General features: G+C 42.6%; 1 protein-coding gene across 1 annotated transcript; it reads left to right on the top strand.

Moving 5' to 3' along the window:
* Positions 1 to 143: 143 nt before the first annotated feature.
* Positions 144 to 24,381, top strand: LOC101405711 (RP9 pre-mRNA splicing factor; the record flags this gene model as incomplete). Its single annotated transcript, XM_087434141.1, has 6 exons — positions 144 to 160; positions 13,685 to 13,715; positions 14,875 to 15,004; positions 20,418 to 20,509; positions 22,741 to 22,802; positions 23,737 to 24,381. Coding segments are annotated over 6 exons (531 nt in total), but the record flags the coding sequence as incomplete, so codon positions are not given.
* Between the last annotated feature and the right edge of the window lie 824 nt (positions 24,382 to 25,205).

The raw sequence follows: 25,205 nt of genomic DNA, 5'->3' as shown, positions 1-25,205 counted from the left end.
CCCGCGCGCGCAGGAAGGGCTCTCAGGCTCCCCCGCAGGCATCCTCAGACCCTTCCTCCTGGCCGCCGCCAGGGGGCGCGCTCCGACCTCCAGCACCGGCCGGCCTGGCGGCGGGGAACCCGGCGCTCGGAGCTGGGACTTGAGGCCCGCCTGTCGGGAGGTGGGGGCCGGGCAGCCTCGGCGGGGACACCGGGCCCTTCGCCGGCAGGCGGCGGCAGGAGGGGGCGCTGCGGGGCCGGGCGGGCGCGGCGCGGAGGAAGTGCCATCTTCGCCGCCGCCGCCGCCTCAGCCGCGCCGCGGGGCCGCCTCCGCCGCGCGGGTCGCGATGGCGTCCCGGTCGGGGCGCGACGACGCGGGGGCCAGGGGCGCGCGGCGGCCGCGGGAGCCGCCCGAGCAGGAGCTTCAGCGGCGCCGGGAGCAGAAGCGGCGGTGGCACGACGCGCAGCAGCTGCAGCAGCTCAAGCACCTGGGGGCCTTGTGGGTCCCCCCCCCCCCCGTCTCCTGCGGGGGGGGGTCGGGGGCCGCTGCCCCGCGTGGGGCCCGGGTGGGCGCGGGAGGCGGGTCCTCGCAGGCCCGCGAGGGCAGCTGGGCCGGCCGCCCGGCCCGTCGGAGCCCAGCGCGCCCGGCTGCCGGCGACTGGTCCCGGGCGGCGCGGGCCCTCGCCCTCCCGTCGGCCCTCCGCGGGCAGGCAGGTCGGTCGGTCCCCGGCGCCCTGGAGTGGCCTCGGCCGGCAGGAGCGGCGGCTCCGCCCCGAGGCTCCTCCGCGCGCTCGCGGGCGGTGGGCGGCGCCTCCCGAGCCGGGAAGCGACGGTTAGTAGGTTTTGTCCCTCGGGCCGCGGGGTCGCTGTTCGGCTCGCGGACTACTGGGCGCGCAGTGAGGATTTGGGGACGGAATACAGGAGACGTGCTGCCGAGCGCGTTGGTCCCTGTCCTTTCCCGTTTTTCGGTTCAAAGGGCCCACTATGAACTACATCAAATCCCCTTTCTTTTCATCTTCTGCTGTTAAGAAGGGAAGAGAAAACCCAGTCCTATAACGTTCGTGTGGTGAGGAAGAGAAGAGTAAACAATGGGGTGAGGGTTTGTCCCTAAATACTGGCAAGGTGGCTGCCAGGTGGAAGAGTGGAGCCTTGTTCTCTCTAGTCCTGAGGATTTTTACCAGGATTAAGGGTGGACGTTAGAGAGAGGCCAGTTCCAGTCAACAGAGAAGAATTAGGACCAGAGTCCTGTATTCTTGCTGGTCAGCATGGCCTGACTTAGGAGGCACTGTGCTCCCCCAGCTCCAGCGGATTCAAGGAGAGTCCAGAGAACCAGTGGGAGAAGGTAGGTTGTACAGGAGATTTAAGCATCAGGTGGGAGGTTGGATTAATATCCTTTCGGGTCTCTTCCAAGATTCTGTGATGCTCTAAGTAGTTGTAGAAGTGAAATTTTTCTGTTATTTTCTGAGTTAGTGGGTAAATAATTCGTTTCTGTTTCAGGCACATCTCATTACCTATGCTAAGACCATCATGTAAAGAAAGGTCCTCAAAGGGTTAAAATCCTACATAATTAAGCTTCCGGGAGCTTTAACACAAAATATATGCCTTTTTTGGAGCCTGGCCTACTCTTTTCATTGTGGCCCTTGAGCTGAATTGCAATTCAGCAGAGCGCATGCACTTAACCGCTAAGCCACGGGGCCGGCCCATCTTCCTCTACTTTATATGGGACGCCGCCACAGCATGGCTTAACAAGCGCTGCGTCAGTGCGCACCCGGGATCTGAACCTGCGAACCCCAGGCTGCCGCAGTGGAGCACACGCACTGTACCGCTTGTGCCACCGGGCCGGCCCCTTATACTGCTTTTTTTGATTGAACAATCGACTTTACCTATTAACCTCATGTTATAGTAGATGAGGGTTTAGTTCTCTTTCCCTACCCTTCTTGTCTCCATCCTTCCAATATAGCTCCAGTATAATTTTTTTAAATCAATAGTTATTATTAACGTTATTGTAACTATGCAATATTGTTCACTTTTGAGCAAAATGGTGTTCTATGATTTCTTCTGCTTTCTAGTACAACTGTTGTTTTCAAGTAGTTAATAAGAGCCTTGGTTTTTTCATTTGCTTAATTTCCTGTTGCCTGCTGCTAGTTTTATTCCAAAGGCTCTGAAAGTGGGAGTACTTTTTCCACACATTCCTGCTTATCAGATAAACTATTAGTTCTTTTTTTTTTTGGTGAGGAAGAGTTGCTCTGAGCTAACATTGGTTGCCAGTCTTCCTCTTTTTTTGCTTCAGGAAGATTAGCCCTGAGCTAACATCTGTGCTAATCTTCCTCTATTTTGAATTTAAATTCCGCCCCCCCCAAAGCCCCAGTAGATAGTTGTATGTCATAGCTGCACATCCTTCTAGTTGCTGTATGTGGGATGCGGCCTCAGCATGGCTGGAGAAGCCGTGCGTCAGTGCGCGCCTTGGATCTGAACCCGGGCCGCCAGCAGCGGAGCACACGCACTTAACCACTAAGCCACAGGGCCAGCCCTATCTTCCTCTATTTTGTATGTGGGTCATCATCACAGCTTGAGGAATGGTGTAGGTCCAAGCCCGGGATCCAAACCTGTGAACCTGGGCCTGCAAAGAGGAGCATGGCAGACTTAACCACTACGCTACAGGGCCAGCCCCTCAGTTCATTTTTTTTAACCTAGAATCTTCCTTCTGTTCTCCAGTACACTCTGGTTACTTCGTAGACCTAATGTACAACAATCGTCCTGGGACTTCCTTTGCCACTCTCCTGTCTTGGATCCTGTTCCAGGATCCTATGTCTTCCTCTTTCTGTCTTTACTTCATTTTGCAGAAGCACATTATATAACTTCCTATAAAATAGTGCATTACGGGTAAATTTGTTCAGTCCTTACATATCTGAAAATGTCTTAATTCTACCCTCAAACATGATAGGTAGTTTGGCTAGGTGTAGAAATCTAGGTTAGAAATTATTTTCATGTAGTTTTAAAGGTGGTGTGCCACCATTTTCAAGCTCTCCATATTGCTTGAGAAATCCAATGCCATTCTGATTCCCTTTTTTTATAAGTTACTTGTTCCACCTTACCCCACCTGTGGAAGCTAAAAGAATTCTTTATCCCTAGTATTTTGAAGTTTCATGATAATGTGAACTTTTCCTTACTGGATTTTTAAAATTTTTTATTTTCTTGACACTTCACGGGTATTTAATATTCATACATGATTTGTGTTTTAATTTGCTTCCCTCCATTTTGTTTTTTCTTTCTCTTAGACTTCTGTTGATCTCTATCTTATCTCTCCTATTTTCTTTTTGTCTTTTCATTCTACTTTCTATAAGATTTATCTTCCAATCCTTCCACCATTGCACTTTTTTTGTTTCAATTATCATATTTTTAACTTTCAAGAGCTTTTTCTTGTTCTGAAAATTCTTTTTTTCATAGCATCCTGTTGTTTCATCAATAACATATCTTCTCTCATCTTTGAGGATACTCATTAGTTTTTCTTCTTTGTTTTCTTCTCCTTCCATGGCCTGTTTCTTTTGATCTCTTTCACTTAGAGGCTTTTTTCTAATGTGTAGGGATCCTTGGGTCTCTCTTATTAAGAGTGAAGCATTATAAAGCTTTTTTGAAGGGGGCTGTAGAGAGAGAGCAAGAATGGAAATGTGCTGGTTTGTTGACTGTAAATTTGTTGACTGTAAGTTTCACTGTAGGAATATCAGGCTGTGATCTGCCCTTTTCATGTGGAGACTCCCACATATCAGGAGGTAGAGTTTTTTTCTGGGGCCTGTTAAGTTTGTCCAGAGAAGAACTTTCCATTCTTGAGCCTGGGTGCCAGTGTTCTGGATTGGGATGAAGAGGGAAGGGGCTTTGGTTCCAGAGTTCAGACTGAGACTTTACAGCTGTTTTCAGCCAGTGCTCACCCTCATTCCTATCCTGAGCTGGGCCAATATTCCCATACATCTTGGGCCTTTCCAGGTAAGTTTCACAGGGGATTAAACCTGCATTCTCGGGCCGGCCCCGTGGCTTAGCGGTTAAGTGCGTGCGCTCCGCTGCCGGCGGCCCGGGTTCGGATCCCGGGTGCGCACCGAGGCACCACTCCTCCAGCCATGCTGAGGCCGCGTCCCACATACAGCAACTAGAAGGATGTGCAGCTATGACAGACAACTGTGTACTGGGGCTTTGGGGGAAAAATAAAAAAAATAAAAAATAAAAATTTAAAAAAAAAAAATAAAAAAAACCTGCATTCTCTTTCAAGGATAAGGGCAGATAGAGTCTTCTTGCTATAGGGAAGGAGAATACTGGTGGTTTCAACCACTCAGTGTTCATACTCCCAACCCCTATTTTCTAAAGGTTGTAACTTTCTGCACCTAAAGAAGTCAGTTACTTTCTTCCACTTTTCATTGTCTTCCCAGCCTTGTCTTGAAATTGTTCTCAGCTAGTATCTGCTCTCAGGATTTCTTTGTGGCTTCTTACCTTTTTTATTCCTTTACTGTCATTTTAAGAAGAGTCTGGGAAAGGAAGGCAGATAAGTCAGTCAGTCAGCCAGCCACATTAAATGGGAAGCCCTATAGTGGTTTTTACAAGTTGAATTAAAACCCTTGTACCCCCTGGTATGCCCTCTTTAGCTCTCTTCACACTCCTCTAGTCATTTTCTTATAATCGACCTTAACTTTTCTTGCTCTTTGACCATATCTGCCAGGCCCCTGAAGGCATCTGAGTCTTCCACCAGTGTTCCAACCCATGTTCCAGCTGTATCACTCAAGTGTTCCTGGGCTGCCAGGCATAACAGAATGGACATTCTGTGTATATATGGCAGTTTTGTCTCTGCCTTCCAGCCCCATAGGAGCCAGCTGCCGGACCAGCTGGATTGGAGTATGCTTACATGAAGGACTCTTCCAATAGAAATCCTACTCCAGCACTCAAAAACACAGGGTATTTTTAAGTAGTTGGCAAAATAAAGATTTCTTGCCCACTTGGGAAGATAATGTTTTTCCTCTCTTATCTAAATTCAGTCTTCATACACTCAGAGCAACTTATTACAACCTGAATGATATAATAGCAAGGCTTCACAGATGGTACAAAATAATGGGCCTCCACCAACTTTTTTTTTAAGTCTAAGAATTAACTACAAAGATGATGCAGACTCCTCAACTGTCACAGCACAGAAGCCAACTACACAAAAAACACATTCCCATTCCCAAATCTGTTATTTTTTTAATAGTTAAATATTACTTTAATATTTGAGAAATATCTTTTTTAATGTGCTACATAAATTAATGTATTGTTTAGCCCTAGGAAAAAACATCAACCATGTTTCTTTAAACTTGTGGAAACAGTTGTAAAATGGACTTTTTAGGGAAGGCCATTGCTAGTAATAACAGATTTCAAAATGTGCAGTTCCATCATGCTCCTTTTCCATCTAGGCAAAAATATTTACATATTTTTCAGAAATCTGGATCCGAGTTTTTTTGGCCATATGTTATTTGTACAACTCCTAGAGCAAAAAGAAAGTATTGTTGGATTACTAGATATTTACATACACTTTACCACTTCCCTTCCAAATTCCCTTAAGTCCCATTACATGAGGCATGGCATTAATGTTCCTAATGAATGTTTCTAATTTCTCATCCACCATCTGCTGTAAAGGAAAAAACACTCCTGTTTTCCTTCTCTCCACTCAAACTCCACTCACAGCACCTCTCTGTATGCCAGCTGTGTGGGGGTTTTCCAACACCACCAAGCAATTCTCCTATTCTCAGAAGACCCTGAGTAGATGTCTTACAAATTTAACTTAATTCTGACACTGTCTACCTGGAGATAGTGTCAACACCCACAGGCTAAAGGCTCAGTCCTATTACTGAACCAAAGTGGGTCCACTTCTGCGTGAGTTGAAATCAGAGCCTTCACCAGAAGTAGCTGTCACACAAAGTAAAATTTATTTGCAGCAAATAAGGAGAGCCCATGGAATCATTTCCAAAGCTGTGGCTCTCCAAGCAAGGAAACCAGGAGGCTTTTATTTTGGATGGGGAATGAATATTCAAAAGGGAAGTTTCTTCATCACATGTAGAGGTGGATATAAGCTCACGCAGGCACAGTTGGAAAATATGCTTCCACGTACATCGTATGTTATGGTAATAAGACCTAAGCTCCTCCTGGGGCAGATATCTTAACATTAAATTGAACCCTTGGGCACTTCTCAACCTGTCTGTGCAGGCATCACTCTGGTGGTGGGGTTTGGACCAGTTCAGGGCAGTTGGTAATTGCATCTCTTAACATAACTAAAAAAAAAAAACAATTTTGAACAACAGTTAAGTGCTTCCACAACCTCCTTTGAGTTGCTCAGGGCAGTTAGTCAGTGACAGTCCCACAAGACTGCCCCTACACACACACTTTAGATGCCAATTGCAAGTCCAAGTTGTTACCTGTGTTTCTGACTGGCTATGTATTAGAGATTCCCACGATCTCCTCCTCTGGTTTGGTTAATTTGCTAGAGCAGCTTGTCGGGGGAAGAGGGAGAATCTCCCTCTGCCCTTTTCCTTAAGGTTCTTATGGCTGGCCAAATAATCAACAAGACAGGTTAGCAGGAGAAAATAATACCAAGTTTAATAACATGTATACATGGGAGAAAGCAGGGACACTGCGTTTCTCAACACAATAGCAGAAATTTTCGTCTTAAATACCATGTTCAGCCAATGACAAAGGAGGATGTTGGGGGTGGGGGGAGTCAGTTACAGGAGATTACCACTAAAGCACAGTAAACAAGAGTAAGGTTATTATGCAGATTTAAGGCCTCACCTTCCACATTGATAAGCCTCTAGAAATGAGGCCATCCCCCCCTCTTCCCAAAACAGAGAGGGAGATACCTTTACAAATGGAGATTTCCCTTATAAATGTAAATGATTATCTGGCAACTCCTCGCAGGGCCATCCAGAGAATGTGTCCAGAGAGACAGAACTTCTGATAAGAGGGGCTTGTTGGTGCCTTTTCCATTGTAACCTACATGCTACATTATCTTTACAGCCATCATGATAGATCTGTTCCAGGAAGGAGCCACCATGTCAAATTCTTTAGGCAGTTAGTGGGGGAGGTCAAATGTCCCTAGAGAAAACAACCAAGGTAAAGAGATAGATTTCAGGGTGGCCAAATCTTGATCTCCCACAAGCTCACAGAACTCAGGAAAACATTTTACTTACTAGATTACTGGTTTATTACAAAAGGATATAACTCAGGAAGAGCCAGATGGAAGAGATACATAGGGTAAGGTATGTGGAGGGGTGTGGAGCTCTCCAGGTATGCCACATCTGCACGTGTTCACCAACTCTGAAACTCTCTGAACCCTATCCTTTTGGGTTTTTATAGAGGCCTCAATACATAGGTATGATTGATTAATTATTGGTGATTAATTCAACCTCCCTAGAGGTGGGACTGAAAGTTCCAACACTCTAATCACATGGTTGGTTCCCCTGGCAACCAGCCCCCACACTTAAAGGCTTTCCAAAAGTCACCTCATTAACATAAACTCAGTTTGGTTGAAAGGGGCTTGTTATGCATAAGAAAAGAAACTCTTTCACCTTAAGAGCTCTGGAGCTATTTCAGAAACTGGGACCAAAACTAAATTTTGTAAAACAAGATACCTCTATGGCTCTCATATAGGAAATTATGAGGGTTTTAGGAGCTATGTGCCCAGAACAGTGGATGAAGACCAAATATATATTTATTATAAATCACATCCACTGAAGTTGTTTTCTTTCACATCTTAGAGGAGGGCAGAAGGAAAAGAAAAGCATTTCACTTTTCTCTTATTCAGTTCTCTCTAATCCCTGCACCCCCAATATCTCCTGTGTTCTAAAGGGTCTTTATTTTTTTTTTATTTTTTTATTTTTTTGTGAGGAAGATCAGCCCTGAGCTAACATCCATGCCAATCCTCCTCTTTTTGCTGAGGAAGACCGGCCCTGGGCTAATATCTGTGCCCATCTTCCTCCACTTTATATGGGACGCCGCCACAGCATGGCCTGACAAGCAGTGCATAGGTGCACTCCTGGGATCCGAAACCGGGCTGCCAGCAGGGGAGCGCGTGTGCTTAACCACTAAGCCACAGGGCCGGCCCCTAAAGGGTCTTTAAAGTCAGTGCATAAAAAGGGTCAGGATGAAGAAAACATTAAGTCATTAAGTGTTTCTATACTTGGCAGCCATTCTGAAGTGTTAAAATCAGTACTTGCCTGGAGGTCTACAGAATTAAGGCACAGATCTGAGCTAAAAGTGTTTATGTATCACTCCTTGTGGAAGAGCTTTGAATCCCTGTAAGAGCTTGAGAGATGCTCTTTGATTGCACAGACACCTGGCCTCAGAATTTCCTTCCTATCCCTCAGCCTTTCTCAAATGCAGACTTGTACTCTCAGCCTCCTGGGTCTCTTTTGGTTCAGTCCCTAGCCAGAAATAAGGAAGGCCTGGCCAGTCTGTGGTGTCTGGGTGCAGCTGAGCACAGGGAGGAGAAGCTTTCTGCTGTAACAACGTGGTTCCTGGTCTATAAACCAGATGAGAAAAGCTTATCCTTGCTAAAATTCCCAATTAAAAACCCTACAGCCCTGTTTCCCATTAACTTGGTGAACCTCAAGGCATGGCTCAGATATTGACTCCTAGCTTGAAATTTCCCCTCACACTCCTTCGAATTAATTATCTACCATCTACTTCCACATGGATGTTCCCAGCATCAACAAGCAAATGTGTGTATGCATTTGACATCTGCACAAACTCAACCCATTACCGCACAAAGGGCACAATCTGCTCACCTCGAGACAAAAGTAAATCGTCAATAGGCAAGATGGTGGAAAAGAAAGGGCAGTTTATTACAGCTTGCTAGCAGGGGGGAAGACGCGGACTAATGTTTGAAAGAACCATCTTCCAGAACAAAGACTACAGCCCAGTTATATATGGGGCTGGTCTCTGGGTGGGGGCAGACATCTGGTCTTAGTTCCTGATAGTCTTTGGTTTTCCTGGATATGCAGCAGTGACCAGAGCAAGCCCTGCACCCTGATCTTTCAGTTGTCCTTGATGGCTATCAGGATAGACTCTCCGCCTGGGGGTCATCACATTCCTAAGGAACTCAAGAGAACAAAGTTATCAACAGAAAGTAGCTGGGAAGGGCCATAAAATCCACAGAGCATGTCTGGGCTAGTTGGTCAGAGGTCATTCAAAATTACAATAGGGTTTCTTTTCTACAATATGGCTTTCCTTATGTCAACCTTCTGTTGAGCCAGTATCAAACCCAACCCCTGCCTCAGAGATGGCAGGAAGTCAGTGTCCTTGTTACTGCCTCCCCTCAACTTCATGGCGTTTGGCTTAAGGAGGGAGAGGGTTGTCAGAACATAAGGAAATATGGTATGTGAATTATAGCACAGTAAATAAAAAGTGAATAAATGAGCAGTGTTTGAGGGAAAAGAATTAGGGAAAACTGAATTCAGAATGGTACCTGTGCCCAAATCAAACAGTATTAAGCTCTGGATTTCAAGTGTTCCTGGAGTCTTTTGTTTTCCAGTGACAAACATGATGCTAGAATAACTATTAGATTTAGCTAAATGTTTACTGACAATCCTGTACAGGTGAGTTGTAGGAGAGCAAAATTTGCCACCTCAAAATGTATCCCTTTGGGGGCTGGCCCGCTGGTACAGCGGTTAAGTGCACGCACTCTACTTCAGTGGCCCGGGGTTTTCAGGTTCAGATCCCTGGCACACACCAATGCACCACTCGTCAAGCTATGCTGTGGCAGCGTCCCATATAAAGTAGAGGAATATGGGCATGGATGTTAGCCCAGGGCCAATCTTCCTCAGCAAAAAAGAGGAGGATTGTCATTGGATGTTAGCTCAGGGCAGATCTTCCTCACACATACACACACACAAAAATGTGTCTCTTTGGCATGAAGATTACTTTAGGCTGATTTTTTTTTTTTTTTTTTTTTTTTTTTTGCTGAGGAAGATCCGCCCTGAGCTAACATCTGGTGCCAATCCTCCTCTCTTTGCTTGAGGAAGATTCGCCCTGAGCTAACATCTGTGCCAGTCTTCCTCTATTTTGTATGCGGGTCACTGCCACAGCATGGCCGCCGACAGTGGTGTAAGTCCACACCCAGAAACCAAACTGGGCCTCCGAAGAGAAGCGTGCCGAACTTAACCACTAGGCCACAGGGCCAGCCCCTTAAGCTGATTATTTTTAAGAAACAAAAGACTTAGGAAGAGGTTTTACTTCCCCCTTCACTGCCTAAAAGAATTTGGATAAAGGGCCTGTTCCAGGATGGGAACTATCACCATAAATAACTACAGTATAATATGAACTAGCTGTGATGGAGAGGGAGGAACCTAGCAAAGTCTGTTTGCTCAGAGTCCTCTCCGTGTCCCATTGTTTCTGTATGGCCCAGCAAACATTTGTTTATCAAACATTTGCTCTTTTCATCTTCCTGTTAATTGCCTTTCTTACCTTTGAAGTCCCAGACCTCTACCCCCTTCTCTTTAGCTCTGGATGGCATACAATTCTCAGTTGCCTGACTGCCTATGGGCCTCATGTTCTTATGGAGCTCCCCGTGTGTATAAAATTAAATTTGATTTTTTCCTGTTAATCTGTCTCATGTCAATTTAATTCTTAGACCAGGCAGAAGAACTTATAAGAGCAGAGGAGAAATTTTTCCTCCCCAGCAGAGGCTTAGCATGGAGGCCAACACGTGGGCACTGGGCTCTGTGCCCTTGGACAACTTATTTAACCTGTCGCAGTTATTAATACAGGAAATGCACTGCTGGCCTGGAATGGCAGTTACAACTTAATGAAAGAACTCTTGATGTCATGAGGTCTGGATGATTGTCCTGATTCGGCCTCTTGCTGGTGTAGCCTCCGACTGACCATTAGTAAAATGAGAGCCAGGGTCCCTATCCTGCCCTCCTCTTATTCTGAGATTCCACAAGATAGTTTAATAACTGTAATAAGGCATATTTTATGAGCCTCAGAGGAGATGGGGATAGACTTGGCTGAATGCTGGTGTACTACCTGCATGGGGAAAAGGCAGTAATCCCTGGAGCCAGATGTCAAAGAGGGTTCGTTGGGTCACATGGCCTAGAAGGACAGTAAGCCCAGCTGGGATAATGTCTGTGTGAAGTCCACTGCCAGGTCTGTGCCTGCCTCGGCTTAGGAACAGCTGGTGAATTCCCATAAAACTGCAGATCTGTAAAAAGATGTAAAGGCTGGATTGGGTTGGTGAGACCTCTCTGTTGGGTCCAAATCTTTGCCTTTGTGATGCTAGTGCTCTGTCTTGAGCTGCCTCATGAGGCTGCTGAGAGCATCAACTTGTCTTCAACAGAAGAGGGAGAAGCCAGCATTGTGGAGTGCTTTTCACATGTGTGCTGTGAATTATTTACCCATGAGGAAATTGAGACTCAGAGGGGTTAGGTAACTTGCCCAAAGTACACAGCAATGAGAATGAATCAGAATAGGCTTGGGCTTATACCAACATAGGTATAAGGAAAATGCCATTAATTTCAGCTTTTTTTTGGCTAGCTGAGCAAAAAAAAAAAAAACCCAAGCTAACATCTGTTGCCAGTCTTCCTCGTTTTGCTTGAGGAAGATTCGCCCTGAGCTAACATCTGTGCCAGTCTTCCTCTATTTTGTATGTGGGTTGCCGCCACAGCATAGCTGCTGACAAGTAGTGTAGGTCCACACTGCCCCAGGATCCAAACCCTTGAACCTGGGCCACCGAAGCAGAGCGTGCGGGACTTAACCACTATGCCACAGGCCGGCCCCTCAGCTTTCTTTTGTAATAAAAAAAAGTTTGAGGCAATATATTTGCATGTAAATAAATATAAGTGAAAAATGAAGCTCCCTCCCTCCGGTATCCTTCCAGAGGTATTCTGTTCATATAAAGGCATGTCTGTGTGTATGTAAATGTGTATACATAATCTTTTTCCCAAACACAAATAGAAGCATACCAAATTGACTGTTCTGTATGCTACTTTTTTTTAACTTAAACTATTTTGGAGATTGTCCTATACAGGCATACCTCATATTATTGCACTTTGCAGATATTGGTTTTTTTTTTTACAAGACCCTCTACCAGCAGAAAGATTACAACTTCCTGAAGGCTCAAATGATGGTCAGCAGTTTTTAGCAATAAAGTATTTTTTAATTAAGGCATGTACATTGTTTTTTTAGACATAATGCTATTGCACACTTAATAGACTACAGTATAGTATATAACATAAAAAAATTCGTATGACTCACTTTATTGCCATATTTGCTCTATTGCAGTGGTCTATAACTGAATCCACAATATCTCTGAGGTATGCTTGTATTTGTTTTGGGATAATCAATATTTATTTGACTATTAGATAAATGATTTATCATTTTAACATTTACTAGTATTTCTCTGGCACTAAAAGTAAGACATTTTCACTATACAAAATTCAGAAAATTAATCGTCTCTGAACTCAGCATCTGTGTGCAGCAATTTCGGGACTCCCACATTTCCAAGTTTTTGGAGTCAGGACACAATTTTAAACCAGCCAGTGCCCAGATGCCCTCTTTCAGTTAAAGGTTCCTTATAGAGACATTGAAAAGACCTGAGATGTTCAGTTATCCTGCTTCTTTCTTCACTGTTTTTTTTTTGCTGGGGGAGGGATTAGACATTCACATTTAAAAACCAGACACCCACGCTGTGTTTGGTAGCCAGTGGTGTGTCATTAAAAATGAACATGAGTACACCTAAAAGTAATACAATGTTATATGTCAATTATATCTCAATGAAAAATAATTTTAAAAATGAACATGAGCATTTGGTGCTGATTTTCCAGATGTGGAATCCAGAAGTCTTTTCTGGCAGTTCTGGCAGAGTGATGGCAAGTGAAAATGAATTGGGAGCATAGGCATGATTTGTATCCTCAGGACCCTGGGGGTCTGAAAGCTCTGTTGGTGAAAGGGAAAGTACATTCCCACACCATCATTACTGTACTTAATCTAGCAGCATTCTTTATGGAATGACGCCTGTCGTCCAGGCACTTGGCAAGAATCCTGCACCTCGAGTCCAGGGAGGTCAGTACACGCCTAGGGGGCAGTCAGAGCTGAGGAGCAGATGGTAGCTCACTCTGCAGGCAGGGCAGGCTGGGAGGATCTTGAATTGGGAGCTACAGGGAAATGGGACAGGGAGCCTCTGGGACACATCACCCTCACCACCTTCTCCTACAACAGGCCCTTCCCCTCCAGCTTTGCTCCTTCCCCCCTGCGCTGCCCCAACCATGTCAGAACAGGTCACTCAACCCTCCCCACCATGAGCCTCTTCAGTGTTGAGTAAGTGGAAGTTATGCTGGGTAAATAACCTGACAACTATAATGAGTTTGGAACCATAATGAGCTCACGGGTCTACCCTCACATTTACCTCACGTTTTCCCTGCAATCTCCTTCCAAAAATAAAATTGTGGTAAAACACCAAGTTAGTTATTATTTCAGTGAATTTAAGTTCTACATCCCAGCAGGATGTGGTATAGCCTCATTTTATTTATATGTGAGCTCTTGAGTGCTGGGCATATTTTATTAACTGTTTTAGATATGATGTAGTTTTAAGTTTTTACTAAAAATATCCTTTTTATTTTGGCCTGCAGTTTTTTTCTCATTAAAATGTGTTATGTTCCTGGTAACATGATTGATTACAGGTTTTTTTTTTTCCTTTCTAGTTATGAAAAACCTCCTCCTGGGCTTATCAAGGTCAGTGTGAAGTTTATACTTCTGGTTATTCTCTTAGACAGTTGACTCAGTGCTCAAACTCCGTAATTTATGAAAAACAGTTGCATAAGGTTTTAAACCTGCTTTTATGATAACCCTCTTCTTCCCTGCAGATGCCAGTCAGTTCATACACTTTGGGCTTTGTCACAAGCCTGTGCCTTTGTAGAAATTTAATCAGCTGTGTGTGTGTTCCCTGAGAAACCACGGCAGGCCCGCATTATGTTCCTCAGTAGTCACTCCCCTTTTCTCTCTCTCACTTGTGACTGCATCTTCTCAAAGCTCTGCTGCCCCGTATTCCTTCTGTGACTCGCCCGGTGCTGGTTTCTTGAATGTCCTCAGCTCAGAGAACAGCAGGCTCTGAGGAGACTTGAAGCTCATCCAGTCCAGTCTCCTCTGGTGCAGGAGTCTCTCCTCCAGCACCATGGCCAGTGTCAGTGTCCTTCTGTGGGAGTGAGACTTAGAGGAGGAGTTAAAGGAGAAAGCAACCTTTTCTGTTTGGTAACTTTCAATTTTAAAAGATTTTTAAAAATTTTTTCCATTATAAATTTAATATTCACGAAAACTTGAAAAAAATCAGACGGTGAAAAAAACAGCACCTTAATTGTATAATGCAGTTATTTGGTGATGAAAATACGTTTCATAAATACAGCATGTATGAGATTACGTTTCATAAATACAGCATGTGTGAGATTATCAAACATGACAGTGGGCTTCAAGGTATAATAATCTATTTTTACTTAAGTGTTATTATTATTCCAGGAAACCTTACTTGTTTAATGCTATACTTTGCCTCATTCCACAATGCTTTTAAGTTAACGGAAGACTTTTTGTGATCTTAGAATCTAATTTTTGTGATCTAGAATCAGAATTTGAAGCTCACAAATCATTCCTGTGTAAACAACACTTGTAATATTTCTCTAAGAACAGTACTTTGTTTTCGTGATACAGTTCTTCTGGTGTATTTATTTCCATTTTTTCTGTCAGGTCTAGTTTTTCTTTCCAGTTCTTGGGATGGTTACCAGTGATGACACGGGGATCTCCAGCCCATGAGAAAGCCAGGCAGTGCTGTGTTCTGAAGCGGGTGGGAGAGAATTCCAGTGCTTTTTTGCCACATTGTTTACACATTGTCTCTTTCTTTTAGGAAGATGAGACTAAGCCAGAAGACTGTATACCAGATGTTCCAGGCAATGAACATGCCAGGGAGTTTCTGGCTCATGCACCAACTAAAGGACTTTGGATGCCACTGGGGAAAGAAGTCAAAGTTATGCAGTGTGAGTAAGGAAGAGTTTGAGTAACACTCAATACACGCAGGATATGTACACCAATTGACAAAGTGTGTTTACTTCTTTTAATTAATTGGTTCTCACCACAGCCCTGTTAAAGTCCTGGCATGATCTCTACTAAGGAAGCTGACTAGCATATATTAGTAAGTGGTCTGAGGTAAGAGGCAGAGCAATGCTTTAACTCCAGGGCTTCTGACTCAAGTGCATTGGTCTTTCCACAGGGCCGTAGCAGCCTCTGGAGTATTCTCCAGTAATATTCCTGTATCTCAAAGGTATTCCATGGTAGAAATGCCATCGGGGACAAGGGATGCATTGGAGGGCAGGTCCCTTTGGGTCTTGCCTCAGTCAGTTATCCTCCATCAGTGGTGTTATGGTCTTATCCCTGTAACTCACGGGCCACAGAGGGTGGGTCTGGAACAGGTAGAGCTCTGCGTGAACACCTGCCACCCCACAAGAGTAGCAACACCTTCATCTAGCATACGATGGCATTTGAAGAAAGGGTAGTGCTGCGTTTTAAAGACATTTGTTTGGGGCCGGCCCCGTGGCTTAGCGGTTGAGTGCGCACGCTCCGCTGCTGAAGGCCCAGGTTCAGATCCCGGGTGCGCACCGACGCACTGCTTCTCCGGCCATGCTGAGGCCACGTCCCACATACAGCAACTAGAAGGATGTGCAACTATGACATACAACTATCTACTGGGGCTTTGGGGGAAAAATAAATAAATAAATAAAATTATAAAGACATTTGTTTGTACAAAGATTATTCATGCACATAATTAAAATAGCAGTTCCCAGCCCCTTTCCCCCATTCCCCTCACGCCAGAGGGAGCGACTTGAACCTCTTTTAAGAAAGTTATTTTGAAGTTTATCTCCATGTATCTAAATAACATGATTGTATTCCTGCCCCGTGATATTTCAGGTTTCTTCATTATCTGTTGACTTCTTACTGTAGAAGAATTCAGCTCTTTTTTTCTGCGTCCACCTCACCTCATATACATACCCTTCCTATCTCCCATTTTCACAATGATACATATATCACAATTTAAATAAATCTTGTGTTTATTTTATGATTATTTTTAGAGTTGAATCGTGTACTGAACTGATTATGATTACATTTCCTTTCATGCGTCCTGCATGATGTTTTGTTTTCCCTGCAAATAGTTGTCTTTTTGTTGTTCTTGTTTTTGCTTTTTTTCTGTGTACTGATCACTAAATCACGATCTTCAGATGCTTGAGGTATTCTATCAATTTTATCTTTCAAAGATAGTTGCTCCCCACACCATCACCCAGGGATCTTCCTTCACCATCATCCTCTGGTTTCCCCTGAATGGATCTCCTATTTCCTGTACCTTGGGTCTTCTTTTTTGTTATATTCTCTTGCTATGGTAGAGCAATTCTCCGGGAGCTGAGAAATGGGTTTATGGAAGATAAAATTTTCAAGACTTTATTTTTCTGGAAACATTTCTATTTATATTTTTAGTTTGCCAGGGTATAGAATTCTAAGTTAAAAACCAGCTTCCTTCAGAATTTTGAAGGCATTGCTCCATTGCCTTCTCATTTGTAGAACTGCTGTTGAGAAATCCAAAGCAATTAAGGTTCCAGATGCTTTGATGTAAGCTGTTTTGTTGTTGTTGCCTTTTGTTTTTTATTTTTCCTTCCTGGAAACTTATAAGATCATCTCTTTGTCCCCAGTGTTCTAAAATTTCACAAACTGTTTCACTGATTATTTCCTCCCCTCTGTGTCTGCAATTCTATTATTCAGATAGTGGACTTCCTAGACTGATTTTCTAATTTTCTGATCTTTTCTCTCCTATTTTTACTTTCTGCTTTCTAGAATATTTCATCAACATGTCTTGCAATCCTTCAATTAAGTTTTTTTTTCTGCTATCATATTTTTCAATTCCATAAACTCTTTTTTGTTGTTTTTTATTCTGTTCTTGTTCTTGCAATATATTATCTAAGGATGTTAATTTTTTTTCTTCTTCTGTTTCTGTTTCTTCCAAGTTGGTGTTTTCTATTTGTTTGTTTTTCGCCTTTGTCTTTCATTTATCAAGAGGCTTTCAGATGTCTGCTAATCTGTGGCTGCCTACTGTATTATGGTAATCCATGGCTGGGTGACAAATGACCCCAAAATGTAGTCACTTAATACAACAATTAACATGTATTATCTCACCGTTTCCGTAGGTCAGGAATTCAGGAGCAGCTTATCTGGGTGATTGTGGCTTTGAGTCTCTGATAAAGTTGCAGTCAAGATGTTAGCTGGGGCTGCAATCATCTGAAGGCAGGAAGGGGACTGGAGAATCCATTTCCAAATCGCTCATCCATACACCCAGCAAGTTGATGCTGGCTCTTGACAGACGCCCTCAGTTTTTGCTACATGTACCTCTCTGTAAGGCTATTTAAGTCTTAGGATAATACAGGGGGCTTCCCCTAGCACCAGTGATCCAAGAGACAGCAAGGTGCAAGCAACACTGTATTTTTTGACCTAGCCTCAGAAATCATAAGCTGTCATTTCCATAATATGCTATTGCTTACACAGCTCAGGCCTGTTCATTCTGTTTTTTGGGTTTTTTTTTTGTTGTTTTTTTGTGTGTGTGTGTGTGTGAGGAAGATTAGCCCTGAGCTAACATCCAATACCAATCCTCCTCTTTTTGCTGAGGAAGACTGGCCCTGAGCTAATATCTGTGCCCATCTTCCTCTACTTTATATGGGACACCGCCACAGCATGGTTTGACAAGTGGTGCATTGGTGCCTGCCCGGGATCCGAACCCGGGGCCGCCACAGCGGAGCGCACACACTTAACCGCTACGCCACTCGGCCAGCCCCAGGCCTGTTCATTGTGGAAGGCAACTGCAGGAGCATATGCATACCAGGAGGTAGGGCTCACTGGGGTCCTCTTGGAAGCTGTCTACCACACTTACTCCTGTTTAGGAGTGAGAGATTTTTTTAAAGGGCAAAATATAAGTTCTAAACGTTTGAGTAGAGATTGTTAACTGTGGATCTCACTGTAGGGTGACCTGTCTGGGCTGCTTAGTTCTGTAACCTTTTTTTTTTTTTTTAACAGATAGCAAAATATTTATTTTATTGTTGTAAATGGTAACCTCTGAGATCAGTATCTCTAGGTCTTTCTCATTAGGCTGGTTAGATCTTCACGGAAAAGTTGTTTCCTGCCTGAGGGTGAAGGCCACATTCCTTGTGTTCTGGGAACTGATTGGAGGAAGGCGACTGTGAAGTCTCAGCATCCAGTATTCAGTCATTCACATAATATGCCTATGTTCACTATGGCACCTTGCTTTCAAATGTGCCTGACATCTCCACAGCCAGAAAATAAACCTCGTTTTTACCAGGTGAGGGAGAAATGCACATGGTCTTTTGACCATCCTTATTTAAGCTACCCCTTCAACTCTTTCTAGAACTATGCTGCCGATTCCTGAGCTTTTAGGGGCTCTACAAATCAAAATTGAGCTGGTTCTCAGTTTTCCCTTAGAATTCAGTTTTCTGGGGTCTGCTATTCATTTAGCACACTCTGTCTGCATTATTACTTCCAATATTTTTTTTACTGTTGTCTCCTTTCCTGTTTTCCCTGTCCTTGTGCTTTATGTCTTTTTTGTTTTCCCTGAGGAAGATTCACCCTGAGCTAACATCTGTTGCCAATCTTCCTCTTTTTTTGCTTGAGGAAGAATAGCCCTGAGCTAACATCTGTGCCAGTCTGCCTCTATTTTATATGTGGGACGCTGCCACAGCATGGCTGACGAGTGGTGTTGGTCCACACCTGGGAGCCAAACCCAGGAACCCAGGCCGCTGAAGCAGAATGCGCCAAAGTTAACCACTGCGCCATGGGACCAGCCCCGTGTCTTTTTTAAAAGCATTCTCTTTATTGTCATTTTTATGGGATGTCAGGCAGGGGATGAAAGTAAATGATTATTTTTAGTCTGCCACCTTTACCCAGATGACTGCTGTGCTTTTTTTTTTTTTAAAGTTTAAAACCACTCCTGTGTTTGATGGGCTGGTTAGTTGTGTTGAACTTACCATTTTACAGTTCTTTTCATTGACTTGGAAATTAAGAGCGTTTGGTTAAGACCAGAACCAGTTTTACCATGAAGTTAATGAAGCTTAAGGTTTAGGGTCCCTCACTTGCACCTTCCAAAGGCCTGTGGAGTCCCAACAATGTGTTCATATGGTCCTGTCTTTTTATAAAATTTGTCAAGGCAAGATTTTTTTTCTTTTCCCTAAAGAGCCCTTCCTCCCCTTCAGTTATGTAAGCTTCAGGCTCCACAAACTTGGATCCATCCCAGATGAGAAAAAACACACACAAACACTATTCACACTTTCACTGATTCCAGTGCTCCTACTGCTATCTAGAGCATACCTTCTCAAACTTAGGGTGGGCCTGATACTCTGTATTTCTAACAAGCTCCCAGGTGATGCCAATCTTGCTGGTCTATTGACCAGACTTTGAGTAACAAGGATCACCTTTCCTTTAACAGAGAGTTTTGATCCAAGATAGTATGGATCCTTCTTGATATCCACACATCAATCCATGGCATTTAACATCCTGCATTTTTGTCAAAGATAGACATCTGTTGGAAGGGGTCTGCATCTGCATTAAGAGTACATACTTTTTTCCCCAGGTAGAAATAACTCAAAATATAGGGGAGATAAGGACAAGAGAAACCAATAGAGAAATCTTGGACTTCATTTTTTCCAATGGTTTCCAATAAAAATACAAAGGGAAAAACATTACTTCCCTGTCACTACATATTTTCAGTAGATGCCGGAATGGAGCAAAATTGGGTGATCTCCCCTATAATCCCTCTTCCTGCTTCCTGACCTCCTTGGTTGGAGTTGCCTAATGCCTGTAGTTTGCTAGGACTGCTATAGCAAAGTACCACAAACTGGGTGATTTAAACAAGAGAAATTTATTGTCTTACAGTTCTAGAAGCTAAAAGTTCAAATCCAGGTGTCAGCAGGGTTAGTTCCTTCTGAGGGCTATGAGGGAAGGATCTATTCCAGGCCTCTCTGAAGACCCTATCTCCCAATAAGGTCACATTCTGAGGTACTAGGGGTTAGGACATTCAGCATAATGGTGGGACTCCGGGGATGACACAATTCAACCCATAAACACATGGTAAAAAAAAAAAAAACACCACACTTTGCTTTTTGCATAGGATCGCTTAGTAAGTAATTAGTTCGTTTCTAAAACTCCAAGATTAAAGGATGCTTGAGGAAGCAATTAGTTTCCCTCTATTTTCTGGGATCTTATATAGTTCATCCACTGATTGCATTTGCTTTTAAGATTGGAATCATACGAAGAATATCTTTAATATGATCTACTGATACTTTACCTTGATTAAGTAAAAATGCGTTATCTTACAGAAATATATCCCTTTTTCTTTGTTTTTAGGTTGGCGTTGTAAACGGTATGGTCACCGAACGGGCGACAAAGAATGCCCTTTCTTTATCAAAGGCAACCAAAAGTTAGAACAGTTCAGAGTAGTAAGTAAAACCCCAGAGTGTCGATTTACGTTTACCAGAGATGGTGAATGTCGGTGAATCAGGCAGTCACCAGTGAACTGGAGGGTCACATAAAACACATTCCCAAAAGCCTTTTGGCCAGAGTATCGAGTGTTAACTACCTCTCTCTTAAATCGAATTTGTGTGATAGATTAGTTTATTAACAAAAAAACTGACTTCTTATTAAAGTGTTATTTGTTTATGCCTTGGGAACACTGATTCTTTTTCTGAAGCAGACATTGTTACCTATTCAGTCACTTTTTTTTTTTTACTTATTATATAAAAAAATTATGTTTCATAACTAAAATCAGGGTTCTAGTTCCCAGTCTTTGTCTAAAGATTAGATATCTTTCTATTATAAACTAGAAGTGTGTATATAAGTGATATATCCTCTTTAGATGGCAGTAATTTCCTCACTTTGTTTGACAGAGTCATCTCCCAGGGGTGTGAATTCACCATTCAGTAACTGTTTTGGTCAATTTAACCTTGCTGTTATCAGATTTATTGGGATTATCAGCATATATCAAACTGGGATCCACAATTCTCTAAGGATTTTAAGACATTTAAAATATTGTGCTTTCATTTTAATAATTTGAAGAAAATATTCTGGATAAATCACTGCTAGCTGGAACGTTGATTTTTACAGATCCTATAACATAATTTCGTGATAAATCTCAAAAACTTAAACATACTTATACTTTTTAAATTCGGAAACCTAAATTCTAAGAATTGATTCTAAGGATATAACAACATCAGTATACACAAATTTTTATGAATGTATAAAGATAACTTTCAGAATTATTTATATGGTTGAAAAAGAGAGTAAAGAAAAATAGGCGGGCTGGCCCCATGGCTTAGCGGTTAAGTGTGTGTGCTCCGCTGCTGGTGGCCCAGGTTCGGATCCCAGGTGCGCACCGACGCGCCGCTTCTCCGGCCATGCTGAGGCCGCATCCCACATACAGCAACTAGAAGGATGTGCAGCGATGACATACAACTATCTACTGGGGCTTTGGGGGATAAATAAATAAATAAATAAAATTTTAAAAAATTAGAAAAATAGGCAACAACTTCAATGGCCCACATACGAACATAAATTACTGTAACATAGAAATTATATAGCTTTTAATAATTATGTTTTACAAGAATATGTAATGTCATGGGAAGATGTTCATGAAAACATGAGTGAAAAAAGAATTGAGTTGTGTATATAATTTTTTGTAAATTATGAATAATGACTGGAAGAACCACAATTAAAATGATAGCAGTGGCTATGGTAAGACAATAGATATTTTTATCTTTTTTTTTGTGAGGAAGACTAGCCCTAAGCTAACATCCATGCCAATCCTCCTCTTTTTGCTGAGGAAGATTGGCCCTGGGCTAACATCCGTGCCCATCTTCCTCTACTTTATATGGGACACCGCTACAGCATGGCTTGACAAGCAGTGCGCATTGGTGTGTACCCAGGATCCGAACTTGCAAACCCCGGGCCGCCGAAACAGAGTGCGTGCACTTAACCACTGCGCCACCAAGCCAACTCCGACTTTATTTAATATGTAAAATTTTTATAATAAACATATTTTTAAAGATAATTTACATACCATAAAATTCACTCGACATGTATTCATATTTTTAAGTAATTTAAGTGATTTTAAATTATACAATATTACAAGAATAGATTTGTCTTATGTTTAACAAAATGAAAACATTACAGTAAGGTTTTTCACAACTGACTTTTCAAGTCGAATCCAGCCTCTCTCCCCAGAGAAAATATGCAGTAAGTAGCTTGATGAATATACTTCCAGATTTTTTTTTGGCATATACATGTTTTTTTGCACCTATAAATGAATCATTCTTACATATCATTTTCCAACTCACTTGTTTTGCTTAAAAATGTCTCTTGATCATGTCTACATAGAACAAAGAGAATTACCTTGATATTTCTAATCTTGAGTAGTATTTAATGATTCAGCCATGGTTTATTTCCTTATAAAGGCTATTTAAATTATATCGTATATTTGTATAATTGGAAAATCTTTTTTATAGCCTTTAGGAGTTTGAAGTGATGGTGACTCTTAGGAAGGATTAGAACATATTGAATATAAAATTACACCAAACAGGGAAAAAAACTGGTTTCAGTGAAACAGAAATTTAATTTTAATTTAAATAACAGTCTATGAAGCCTAACCAAACCTTAACCTTCTCTAACCCTCAAGGCACATGAAGATCCCATGTATGACATTATACGAGAGAATAAAAGACATGAAAAGGACATAAGGTGAGGTTGTCCTGATGATAACAATACCCTCTTAAAGTTTTAAATTATATAAAGTTGGAAACAACCATTCCAGTATTAGAGGATTGGTTTAGTAAATATAGTACTTTGTGAAATATTTAGAGGGCAAGAGTAATCACTGAAAAGGCCAGTGTGTGGGGAATGAGCAGGTCAGCCTTGTCCTACTTGGGTTAGCTTAAAGCAGTGGGCTTGGCACAGCCCGCCCACACCACTGATAGTTGATGTTGGCAACTATAATTTATCTTCTCCAATGTCTTAGGGTTAAAGATACAGTGAAAAAACAGGAGAGTTTGTTTTTCTCAAATTGGTGGTACTGAGTTATAATTGTTGAGGAGGCAGATCACCTAGTATGAAGTTGAGCAATGGGGGAATGATTTAGGAAGGTATGCATCTGTTAGAAGTTATAATAGTAAGGACTATAGAAACATGCAGAAATATTTACGACAATGAAAAGAAGACAAAATGGCTTGTACACTGGTTACACTCATGCAAAATAGGCCTGGATGTGGACAAGAATGGGGAAAATACGCAAAAATAAAAATAAGTGCTGTCTTGAGCCAGCCCTAATGGCCTACTGGTTAAAGTTTGGAGCACTCCACTTTGGCAGCTCAGGTTGGCTTTGGGCATGGAACCACACTACCCGTCTATCAGTAGCTATGCTGTGGCAGCAACTCACAAAGAAGAACTAGAAGGACTTACAACTGCAATATATAACTATGTACTGGGGCTTTGGGGAGGGGAAAAAAAAGAGAGAGAGATAGGAAGATAGGCAACAGATGTTAGCTCAGGGCAAATCTTTCCCAGCAAAAAGAAAATAATAATAAGTGCTGTCTTTAAGGAGGTGATTATTCATGATATTTATATCTAAAAATAATTTTTTTTTAATATGATTCTTTGACCAATCTTATATGTTTAGGATACAACAGTTAAAACAGTTACTGGAGGATTCCACTTCAGATGAAGAGGGGAACAGCTCCAGTTCCTCAGAATGTAAAGAGAAACACAAGAAAAAAAAGAAGAAAGAAAAGCATAAGAAAAAGAAGAAAGAAAAGAAAAAGAAGAAAAAACAAAAGCATAAGTCTTCCAAGTCAAATGAGAGTTCAGACTCAGATTGACAAGAACTTGACTTGTTCAACATTCTCTTCTCAAAAATCAAACCCTGTGGCCAAAGATCAGAGGAATGTGGAATCGGAGAGAAACGAGAGAGACACACCAAGAGAGGAGGATGTTTGGTGTCACACATGTAATTCTCATCTTCCTTCCAGTAAAGATGTGACCCACAGGAGAGGGGGTTGTGTCTTCCCGGGTGCTAACTCTGCACAATGGCTGATTTCAGGCAGGACATCTTTTTTCAGTGTCCTCCTCCCTGCTGATCACTGCGACTTGTGATTCCTCAGAAATGCCTCTGCCAGGGTGGCTGGACCAAGGAATCTTGGAGGAAGCTCCTCCAGATGCTGCCGCAGCTTCCACCCTCCACGGTGGGGCACTTAATTCCCACAGACTTCAGGCTTGACTCTTTCTGTTGCTGAGGACAATAAAAGCTGATTATTTATTTTTTAAATATATTTATTTTTTATTTCTGAATAATACATGCATGTGCTCCAAATTTAAAAGTTTTTTTGTGGGTGTGTGTGTGTGTGAGGAAGATCAGCCCTGAGCTAACATCCGTGCTAATCCTCCTCTTTTTGCTGAGGAAGACCAGCTCTGAGCCAACATCCACTGCCAATCCCCCTCCCTTTTCTTCCCCAAAGCCCCAGCAGACAGTTTCGTGCCATAGTTGCACATCCTTCCAGTTGCTGTATGTGGGACGCGGCCTCAGCATGGCCAGAGAAGCAGTGTGTGGGTGCGCGCCCGGGATCCGAACCCGGGCCGCCAGTAGCCGAGCGTGCACTTAACCGCTAAGCCACGGGGCCGGCCCTCCGGATTTAAAAGTTATATGAGGGTTAATCATGAAAACTCTTCTTTCTTACTTCCTCCCCCAGCAGCCCAATGGCCGCCAATTTTACCAGTTTCTTGTGGAGTCTTCCAGAAATATTTTATATATCACAAACAAATATAGGGCTTTTTTTACACAAATGTGATACATTCATCTGCACATTTTTTTAACAGTATAAAACTGATTATTTTACTATCAAGTACATTTGCCCTTGCTGCACAAAAAAATGTGTTTATAATCACCTGAGATGATTGGTTGATTGGGGGAGGGGTTCCTATAACAACAATGAAAAATCTTGTGTGGTTACATTGTATTTAACTTGCTTGGATCTTAGTACCTGAGTCCCAAGACTTGCCTGGAGGAGCTGACTCAGAAAAATTTTCAGAATTACTATACTGAGTCAACTACCCACATCCCAAAATACATCCCTCACTCTCTTCCTCTTCCTA

This window comes from Ceratotherium simum, chromosome 1 (genome assembly GCF_057802395.1).
Source record: "Ceratotherium simum simum isolate JZ-2026a chromosome 1, ASM5780239v1, whole genome shotgun sequence".
Lineage (NCBI taxonomy): Eukaryota > Metazoa > Chordata > Mammalia > Perissodactyla > Rhinocerotidae > Ceratotherium > Ceratotherium simum.
Note: the sequence above shows the minus strand (reverse complement) of the source record. Positions and strands in the feature narration are given on the sequence as shown.